The sequence below is a fragment of the Anneissia japonica genome, unplaced genomic scaffold (genome assembly GCF_011630105.1).
Source record: "Anneissia japonica isolate Jap-2015-1 unplaced genomic scaffold, ASM1163010v1 scaffold288301_len52993_cov123, whole genome shotgun sequence".
NCBI lineage: Eukaryota > Metazoa > Echinodermata > Crinoidea > Comatulida > Comatulidae > Anneissia > Anneissia japonica.
In genome coordinates, this window is record NW_022719399.1 from 2,467 (window position 1) to 13,313 (window position 10,847).

Here is a 10,847-nt window from a genome sequence, read left to right on the forward strand (position 1 = left end):
GCAGAGCAGTTGTGCAATAAAGCGTTTGATTTTAACCCATTAAATATCTTTATAATGAACAATGTTCCCCTGATTGGAATTTTTTCTGACTTTCGGTATGTTATTATTTGTATATTTCAGGAACGGATTCTGTAAAATATTTATGTTAAAATTATTCTGTGTTCATTATAATTTTGTCTAAAGATTGATTGGTTCGACTATAAAGCTAAGTCATCATAAAACTGAAAAATACTCAGATTTTGGATTGATTGATTGATTACCTAACAAACAGAGCCGTTGATAGAGAGTTTGGCCAACTCGGCGCATTGGCGCCATGTTCTCACCAAACAAATTATTATTATTACTATTATTATTTATTACTATTCATTAACTTTTTGATTTGTAATTTGTAAAAAAAATAAATGTTTTGATTTAGTGTATGTATTAAAACAATCATTATAATACAATTATTTTAATTTTTATCTTTAAAATCTTTTTAGTTACACAATTAATTGATTTCACAATTGTGCATGTTTGCATAGCACAGGACTTCTTGGACAAGTTTTTGCTTTTATTGGATGATTCAATTTTTTTTTAAATTATAATTTAAGCTACCTTTTACTGATACTTCATGTAGCTTTCTGGAAATTTAGTAATATAATTTAACAGCAAAGTGCAACATTGAATCTTTTTATAAATCATTGCTGCGTAAAAATCCTTCCTTTTTTTAAAATTATCATTGTAATTATATTTATAGTATTATAGGCCGATTTGAGTACTACCTTATGGTGTTAGGCCGAAAAAGTACCGGAATTTAGGCCTGTCTAGGCCTAGTAGTAGGTGATTATCGCCGCGAAGAGGGGTGGGCGGTAGATGCCTTATAATTTACTACGTGGATAACAAGATTTTTTGATCGCTATGCAAAGTTTAAATAAAATCCCAAATCCTCCTCCTTTTTGGAATTTAAGGAAATTGATACATTTTTGTTCCTTTGTTGGATCGATTGCAGCAAAAACCGAACATAATAGTATTTCACATTATATAGCATTAATCATCTATCATAATAACTGCTAACTTCCTAACGCTATCGCGTTAGTTTGTGGCTCGCCAATGTTTTGTTTTAGTGACAACATGGCGTCGCTACACGATCTTTGTTTGTACTGTATTTGTTTTCTCCTGTAAACGTCGCAAATAGGGGCCTAGTTGGTATCGATGATACTTACTGGTGTTTATTTCATGATTAGTCAGTTCTATATATTGATGTTAGCTTTCAAATAGAGGTATTATTGTCTATAAATCCTAACATACTTAGTTGAGGGTCTTAATTTTCGAGGTCTGATACAGTATTTCGAGTGGATTTGATATCTCGTAATCTTAGGTCTAGGTCTTACTTAGCTTTCGTTGGTAGGTAGGCCTAGGTAGCTCTGAGCTTTCAGGACACCCCCTGTTTGTGTCTCAATCAATCAATCTGTGAGTCGTGACGATTTACTGGCATAGCATAGCGCTGGACGTTTTTTTTTTGTTTTTTTTTTACCATGTCAAATATATTAATCTATAACCTAATTTTCAACTTATCAATAAATTTAATGATATATTGCTCCAGGCCTGGAAGCTGTATGAGCTTACCTACTAGGCAGTAGGCCTAGATGGAAAATGCTTGAGGAGGGCTTCACATGGCAGTGGTGAAACAGCCTGATGATTTCAAAGCACGCTTTAATAATCAATTTCAGAAATAATGACCATGATATCACTGTATGGTTATCTTACCAATGGACATCATATTTTTTTTTTTCTACAGATTAAAAATGACAAGAAATCAATCTGACTCATTGCCACCAAAGGAAAAAGATATACAGAATACGTCCAAGCTTGGTTCGCCTATATCATCACCACCAAACTACCACAGTACTTCTAAAGTTAAAGAGAATTTTTCTGCCTCTGAAACTGCACATAGATCGAAAGAAGAATTCACACGTGAATCAAAAGATGAGACACAAAGTCGCAGTGCTTTACTATGTAAGACTGCAGACCCGTTGAGTAAAGCTACCTCTGTTGTACGAGCATCACTGAGGTCAGTTTAATTGTAGATCATATTTTACTACGATTATTAACACAAATTTATAGCGTATTTTCGTTTGTAGGTTTAGTCATTGTTATTATTACTGTTAAATATTATTTGTTATAATATTATTTTTAAACAATTAGTTAAATGCTTGCAGTACACTACATAAATATTTATAAAAATTAATTCATTTGTCCAAATGGGGAAATACTTCTCGTATATGATTGTTGGATTCTTGCTGTTGATTGGTGGAAAACTAAACTGTGTAAAATGGCTAAGACAATAGCCAGTATTTACAGTCAGTATTCTGTATGAGGGTGTAGGTGGGGCGAATATTCTTCAGATATTCTTCTGGTGATGATTGAAGCCATTTAAAACATTCAGACATTATTATTTTAATATATTCATTGGTTGTCCATCAATTTTGAAGTTGACTGATAACCTTTCTTAGTTTAAACATATATCAATATTTTAAAATGCTTCCATTTTTAATTAAATTCTCTGGCAAAGTGTTACTGGTTTTTAGATAGTTCCATGGGTTAGTATTCTTATTTTTCTTTGAGAAAATTTTCAATTGTGTAAGACACTATGAAAGTCTATGTCTGTTACCATATTATATATATACCATTGCATTATATTACATTATTCCATTATATTAAAGGTATATGTAGATTTTTCATGTTATTACTAAATTATTTAGTCTTGAACTGAAGACTGTTACCGACCACAACGACTTAAAGTTGTCCCATGAGAGTGCTTCGCAGAAGGATAATTCCAGTCTGCAATTAGAATTGCACATACTCCCTTCACTTAAGAGGTAAGAAAATGACGACATTGTAATTGTCCATTCAGTAGGATCGACGACATGTCATAACCACATTCACTAGTCAAGGCAATCCTGTTTTGTATTTTTATTCACTTGTGATGAGTATTTATTGAATCTACAACAAAGCATAATGAACATGACTTTTAATATTTCACAATCATATCACAGTTGAATATCTGTATATTAAACCGATTATTATCATTATAAACCTGTAACAGGGACATTGACGCCTTCCTAAATTATTTACTTAATAGTCCCCTCAATATCATCTTGGCAAACGTTACTGTGGTTACAAAGATGGTGTCTTCCTGAATGCGAACAGTGACGATAAGCCTTATGACAAAGTCTAGATCATACATCCATGATAATTATATAAATGAACAGTCATTAATGTCTAACATAATATTCATATCATTTCTCAAATAAATCATTTGTCTTAATTCAAGAAACAACTAAATATTTATTTATTAATGTACTAAATGTGGCAGTCCAATATATAGCCGCTTTGCACATCCATACTCTAATTACAGTATAAAACATGTTCATGGCTTATTTGCAGTACGCATTTACTATGACAGTACATTATAACTGCCCATGGCAGCAAATGCGGTAAACGAACTGCCAACGGAGACTGTTTAAAAAATAATGTTACATACCTATAGATGTACAGTATATCCTCAGTGTATTTCTTACTATGTACTTTCTACATTTTTCAGTCTTTCAATAGAATGGGAAGATGCCTGTAAAAGTAGTGAAGTGGTGAGTAAAAGAATATAGTTTAAATGAAGGACTTATGCTGAGTCTTGTACCTTAATCATTGTAAACAGTAAATAAAAGAAATATATATATATATTTTAACAATGTTGGCTGTTCAAATATATGCAATTTTGATTAAATTTATTTTATCGTGTTCAGCCAGAGGAGTCGAGTAGTCCTGACACCCCACCCCCCCTGAAATTCAAAAATATGGTAAAAATTATACCCAGTAACTGAATGACAATGCAACAAAAACAAATTTGCCAACGAAAAATACATACCGAGTGTTGTACGCTCGCGTATTATTAGACAACGCCTACTACCCTTGTATGATCAGATTCTGACATAAGCAATTACAAGTTGTACTCAGAATAATGTTTTTCATTGGACAAAACTGTGTTTTTGAGTTTAACCTAAAGATGAAGAGACAGTCAATGCCGACAACATTTTTTTTAGCCGAAAAGGCCAACGATAAGAAGGTACTAAAATATTTAATTTCTGTATGTACATGTGATTCAGAGTCGCAGCCAGAGTGTAGGAAGGCAGTCGAGGGAGCTGTGATCTTAGATTAATCAAAATTTTCAAAAATATCCCGATTATAGTAGTAAAATGGTCAGTAAACTAATGTGAAAAAAAAATATTTGAAATCTAAGCCAGCCTCCTTTGTATTATGATTACAGAGTAACCGAGTGATCTTGCCTCAGACCCAGCTAGCACACCATGTCAGCTACAACTCTTAAATGTTGTGCGTACAGTAATAATTAAATTAAAGTTGGAATAATAAACATTTAGTTGCAATCACAGTAATTCACTGGTTACTTTTATTGAGGTAGCAAATGAAAGAACTGTAAATTATTACAGTATTATTATACAGTAGTCAGTGGTAAGTGTAAATTAACTCTTCCCTGATGTTATACAGTTTAACCTCCCTGTGTGACCACCTCTTGTAAGCCATACCTCCCTAACGTCAACTCATAATAAGGTCCATTTTGTTCTCTATCTAATCAGTGCAGTTGATACCTTTCATAAGAGGTTTTATAGAAATTAATAAAACCTCAATTCTATTTTTATCATGTAAAATGATGCAAATGTCTAGGACTTGCACCCTGAGCGGGGGACCCTTGTCTGCCCCTCTGGCCCCAGCCTACTTGCTCCATGTGCTCGCTAGGCTTGACCCCTCAAATTTTATCCTTGCTGCACCTCTGAACATGGCTGAACCAGGATGCTGGAAAGGTGCAATAGGGTAAGGGGATCCGGGGCCCTCTTTAAGATAATCTTTTTTTCTTAAATGCCCAGAAACATGCTTTTGTGCAATCAAAAAATTCTGTTGGCCGGATGTACAGCAATATCATCTAATTACTCTCTATTTCATGAACACAATTTTTATTGATGATATACCGTACTCGCGCGAATAAGCGCCCCGTTTGAATAAGCGCCCCTCTCGAATAAGCGCCCCTCTCGAATAACCCCCTAACGTGAAAATTTACTTAAGCGCCCCATTTGAATAAGCGCCCACTTCTAATTTGAATAAGTGCCCCTCAATAATTTCATAAGATCTTCTTTTTAGCAAGTCAATAATCCAATCAATCCTGGGACTGTGGTTGTTGGCATGATTTGAGCTGCAGAGTGGAAACACATTCTTCATAGGTCAATATCAAAATGAGTATATTTCTCTGGATTGATGGGAGCTCCAACCCCTGGATAGACAGTATATTTCCAACTTTATTCTTTTTACATACAGTATGTTTATGCCTAGTCCTACTCTTTTTCTTTTCCAACCTTTAGCACATTCTCATTTAAGTTTTCAAGAAAAAAACACAATGATCCAGCCATCCTGCTAATCTCAATCGGCCGATGGCCAACAAGCTAACCACACCCACCATCACTAATTGCATCACTATTATGACATTCACACATTCTTGTCATGAGCCATGTTCTCAGGACGATTATCTTTTCTGCCTAACCACTATTTGTAATGTCCTTAATCTTCTTTTCATTCAGAAAGTGCCTCTTGAATTTAATAATTTCCCATAAAAACCCTTCGATTTTCATCTTTTTCCATAAGCGCCCCCTCAATTTCCACTCTGTTTTCACAAGCGCCCCGTTTGAATTAGCGCCCATGAGAAAGTGCAAAAAAATATTTTAAGCACCCGGGCGCTTATTCGCGCAAGAATTAGTATGGTAATTATGAACAATTTTTTGTTGCTATAAAACACTTCTAATTGTACTTATAAATCTTCAGAAAAATGATACATCAGCCAAAAAAATTACTGGGACATTATTCATTTTAATGATTATAAATTAAAATTTAGTAAGAATAATTAATGGATTGTATATCGATGAGAGTTTTGATGTGTATGGTGAATAAAAGAATGATTTCTCGCATATTTCAGACTGAATTCCAGACCCAACAACAAGAGGAGTTGGAACATACCAAACTACACCTCAGCCATAAAATTAGCCTTAAAGAATCCCATCAGAGATGTGACAGTCTTTCAAATGATGCAGAGCAACTTGAACATAACAAGCAGCAGTGTACATCCCTTAGCACCTGCTTGAAAGAATCTCAGCAAAAATCTGAAAGCCTACAGCATGAAGACAAAATTGCTGAACAGCAGGCCAAGTTGCTGCAGACTGAGAATGATCGCTTAAAAGATGAGCCGAGTTCAGTAAGGTCTGAAAAGGAGAAAGTATCAAAAGATCTTGTAGAGCTGACACAGCAACTTCAACTTAGCAAGCAAGAGTGTACATCCCTTAGCACCAGCTTGAAAGAATCTCAGCAAAAATCTGAAAGCCTACAGCATGAAGTCAAATCTGCTGAACAGCAGGCCAATTTGCGGCAGACTGAGAATGATCGCTTAAAAGATGAGCCGAGTTCAGTAAGGTCTGAAAAGGAGAAAGTATCAAAAGATCTTGTAGAGCTGACACAGCAACTTCAACTTAGCAAGCAAGAGTGTACATCCCTTAGCACCAGCTTGAAAGAATCTCAGCAAAAATCTGACAGCCTACAGCATGAAGTCAATTTGCTGCAGACTGAGAATGATCACTTAAAAAATGAGCTGAGTACAGTAAGGTCTGAAAAGGAATCTTTGGCTGCAGTAAAAATTAGCTCTGAAGAGGAGGTGGAGCAAAAGGACCAAACTATTAGAGAAGGTGATGAAAAAATGAAAGTCATTTCACAAAAGGTGGATGCTGTGCAGTCTGAAGTCACTAAGAAACTAAGTGCTGTGGAAGAACGGCAGAGGGATTCTGAGAAAGAAATTGTTAATTTAAAGGAGAAGTTAGTTTTTTTTTTCTTTTTCTTTTTTTTATTGGCCGTTACAATTCAATGTATTACAGATAAAGTTTCTTTTAAAATCTTGAAAACCTTGCAATTTGTATTTAAAACAAGCTTGTGATGCCTTGCAAGACTGGCCAACACACTCAAAAAGCTAAAGCCTTGTCCAGACTAAAATTTTACTTGACGAACACATGTTACATATGGTCATGATGACATCACATCATGACCATATATAGGCGTACAAAAGTTTTTGGTCAAATAAAATTTGATAGTCTGGACAGGGTTTAAGGTATTACTTATTTTGTAAAAATATATTCTTTTTTCTAAGAACAGCTTTAAATTCTTCAACCATTAATATGGGTAACCAGTGGTTCTATTACCCCAGGATGTATAAAGTGAGTGATTGCGTGAACTCCAATTGGTGGCTGTGGTTTAGGCTGCTTTTGTGCTTTCCTAGCAGCTAATGCTTAAAGCTACAAAGCAGAAGCAAACAAAAAAGCAAAAACAAACTGAAAAGCAGTACAAGAGAGAACACGACAGTTATAGTGAGTCTATTTTTACATATCATTCAGTATTATGCAACTGAAACTTTGTTTCCATACAGTTTCTACACTACAGTGTTTTCAGTGCAAACGCTGTACTGCGAAGCAGTCCCTGACACAATCAGGAAGGATCCCTGATTCGACCAATCAATCAGCATCACTGAAAGCTGTTGGTGATAGCGTGTAGTGATTGTATGGAAACCTAGCTTGAGACACTATTTATTTTTATATTTTATTATATTTTATTTATTTTATTATATTTTTTTTTAAATTATATTTTAGGTTTTATTTTATCTTATCTTCCAAAAGGAAAGGAAGAATTTAATTATCTTGCAATATCAAAAGTGCTTGGACAGTGTATGAAAGCATGTGTGTTCAACGATGTGTACAGCCTGGTTCATGTCGAACTTTTATCTAGATATACATCCACTTAACTAGTTAAAAGTTCAACGTGAACCACTCAATTATAGCTAGATAAAGGCTTAAGTGACTTAAAGTTAAGTGACTTAACTTTACTAGAATAACGGTAAATTAACTTGCTTAACAGTAAAGTCGGCTCGGATTACAAGGACACGATTACGTAACGTAGGCATCTAAACCAGCGTTGTTGTACTCAACGTACTCCAACAGTGCTAACAACAGCATCGAAGTAGTCTCATTAGTCTGGTTTTCAAAAATTATTTGTAATATTAATGGTGGAAACCCAGCAAACGTCCGTTTTACGAATAGTTGATATTACCAATGACCTTTGCCCTTTGCATCATCGACCAAGTAATAACGTTAAAAAGTCCGATTGCTGATTTCTTAATAATAAAATAAGATTTGTTGTATTTATTTATTGACAATTCGATCTTTTCCATTTCTGCTATAATAGTCGCTATTAATTCAGTTTCAACAAACTACCACCAAAATGAGCGCACATGTTTACGATGACGAAATAAAAAAGTGTGTAGATGTTTTATTAAACAACCCTTCCCACCGTGTGACGTCGACGGCCTGACGGCTGGCTGTTTATCTGGCTCTAACTTGGCATCGAACGCAATTAGGGGATTATCGTATCATGTTTCAAGACGGGTATATCTAGATAAAGTTCGACGTGAACCAGGCTTATGTGACAGTTACACTTGAAAATGGTTAAAGCCCTGATGCCTGCATATTAACATTACTAAACATCATAAACTGTTTATTGGCATAAATTTTAGTTTTGCACTTGAAAAGAGCACTATTATCCTAATGACTTATTTTTCAAATTCGGAGGCTTCTTGCTTTGTGAACCTGTCCCATTCTTTAATTTAAATCTCATCGCCACTGCCATGAACTCTTCTGATAAGATAGTTTAAATAACCCCACAATTAAATAAATAAAAAGCATTTATCAATCCAATATACTCAACTGTCAATAAATTTCCAGTGAAAAGAAAGTACTGTATGCTCTCTCTGATTAGATTTTTCTGTACCTCGCATAGCATTCAAATGAATAGGCCTGTGATTACATTTGTTAAGTTGTCAAAATCTGTCAAAATGGATTTCAGAACGGGTGGGCTGTGTTGCTAGAGAGGTTTTTGCCGGGTTGAAGGATTTTCATGTACCTAGATGCAGGCCTCGAATTTGGGGATTTTATGGGCCAGGCCACATGGCCTCCGGTATGACATGATTTTGAAAGGCACCAAGGCCAAATGGAAAGGCATCAAGGCCAAAATTTCAGGTATAAAAGGGCACCCAAGGCAAAATTTGATTTAGCCTCAGTACTAATTTCTCGCGAGTGTCTTGATTCGTCGTAGCCAGGCTGGGCAAGCTAGGCCTAGACCAAGCCAAGCTAGGCTGTCATGAACTAGATTAGCCGCGCTGAGTGTCAACCAATTACGTTAATTTCACACACTTAAGCTGCGATGACGTAAGATCGCCCAAAGTTAGCTGCACAGCAAGCACATGTTTACAACTGCAGTACAAAGGCTGTATTCGACTGGTCATTCTTCATTAAGCCAGGCCCAACTGTGCAGCGGAACATCTTACACTCAACACCGAAGACGACCAGTCAAACAGAAAACTTGTAAATACTCGACAAAACAAAATGGCTGTATAGTTACCGCGATACATGTTGCGTAATCAAGATTGCTTCAACTTGTGGTAGTATGGGTTTTTTCCAGTTTTTCTATTCTGTTAGCCTACAATTATTTTTTGACTCCATGTGGGTAAATATTATAATGTTCATTTTATGAAATTTAATCTAAGTTATATTAACGCAAATGTTGTTTATAAACTCACCAATCGGCCATGTTTCTTTTTGGTCACGTGGATAACTTAACGCTGATTAACGCACTCTGGTTTACGTTAATTTTAGTTGTCTATTTAACAAACCAGTCAAATGAAAATAATACTCAACGAAAATTTGTTCCAACGAAATGAACCAGTCGAATGAGCCCATGTTTATTGCAATAACCACTCGAGTCAGACGCATGCGCACACAATGGTAACCGCAAACAGTATCAACACACATGGAAATTCTCTCATGTTTTGTCACTGCAACCTGGCTTAGGCGACCTACGTTTTTGGCTTTCGTGTTTTCTTTCAAGATTTAAACGTTCTTACGTCAAACGATCTATATAAAGCATTGTGAGGGCACCGAGGCCAAGGCTTCAAAAGGGCAGGCAAGTAGTGGCCGTCGTCGTGCTTCATTTTCAGGGGCACCAAGGCGAACTGGAGGGCACCGTCGGCAATGGCCGCAGTAAAATTCGAGGCCTGTAGACGATTGGCTGGTGGTCGCAAATTTCAGAGCGACTCTGTTGCTTCATCTAAGCATTGTCATAAACATGACGGAAGCCGTAGGGTTCATTATCAACCAGGAAAACTCGGTTCTTGTTCCCACTTAATTTCCGCTGTATCTGGGGGTGCAGATCGATCTTGTTCTAGTTTGAAAATTAATTCTATAAATGCAACTGAAACAAATAGAGAACGAAAGAAAGATTCCAAAGACAGCCATATTCATATTTTGTTTAAAACTTTCAGAGGAAGATGCCCAGAAATACCAAGGAAATTTTAAGAGAATTACAGACTTGTCAGAGAAGGTAAGCAGATGGATTGTATTCACTATCTTGTTTCAGATTGTTTGTATGTGATGTCATACAGTATCTGTCCATAATGATTTTAATTTCCCCATGTTACATGACAAACAAAAGTATGGAAACATGAAATTGCATATCGGTTTTCCAATACTACAAAGGGGGACCCAAAATATCTTACATTTGCATCATCTCTTTAACATAAATAGTTGGTAAAATATGGTATAATTTGCACTGTTTTTGGGTGTGTAAAGAAAAGAATAAAAATGAGTTATCAACCCACTTGACAGTTTCTTGCCAATTTCTTATACTACACTGCACATCAGCTGTCAGGTCTGGGCCTA

The 10,847-nt window shown here is 35.7% G+C and overlaps 2 protein-coding genes across 2 annotated transcripts in view; both read left to right on the forward strand.

Moving 5' to 3' along the window:
* Positions 1–1,116: 1,116 nt before the first annotated feature.
* LOC117110886 (coiled-coil domain-containing protein 30-like) lies at positions 1,117–7,221 on the forward strand. The gene is made up of 4 exons (XM_033253716.1): positions 1,117–2,050; positions 2,742–2,858; positions 3,584–3,626; positions 6,017–7,221. Exons 1-4 carry the CDS (start codon positions 1,734–1,736, stop codon positions 7,019–7,021), a joined length of 1,482 nt encoding a protein of 493 aa, XP_033109607.1. The 5' UTR covers positions 1,117–1,733; the 3' UTR covers positions 7,022–7,221.
* A 145-nt stretch (positions 7,222–7,366) lies between these two features.
* Positions 7,367–10,847, forward strand: part of LOC117110885 — a 20,460-nt gene continuing 16,979 nt past the window's right edge. The window contains exons 1-2 of the mRNA XM_033253715.1: positions 7,367–7,448; positions 10,451–10,509. Of these exons, the coding sequence (XP_033109606.1) occupies positions 7,367–7,448; positions 10,451–10,509 (141 nt within the window). The remainder of the gene's footprint in view (positions 7,449–10,450; positions 10,510–10,847) is intronic.

What these genes read in the sequence shown, in the direction of transcription:
- LOC117110886 (XM_033253716.1), top strand. Translation starts at nt 1,734, where the DNA reads ATGGTTATCTTACCAATGGACATCATATTTTTTTTTTTCTACAGATTA. An exon ending in GTTGTACGAGCATCACTGAG is followed by an intron (nt 2,051 to 2,741) that starts GTCAGTTTAATT and finishes TAAATTATTTAG; the next exon opens with TCTTGAACTGAAGACTGTTA. An exon ending in ATACTCCCTTCACTTAAGAG is followed by an intron (nt 2,859 to 3,583) that starts GTAAGAAAATGA and finishes TACATTTTTCAG; the next exon opens with TCTTTCAATAGAATGGGAAG.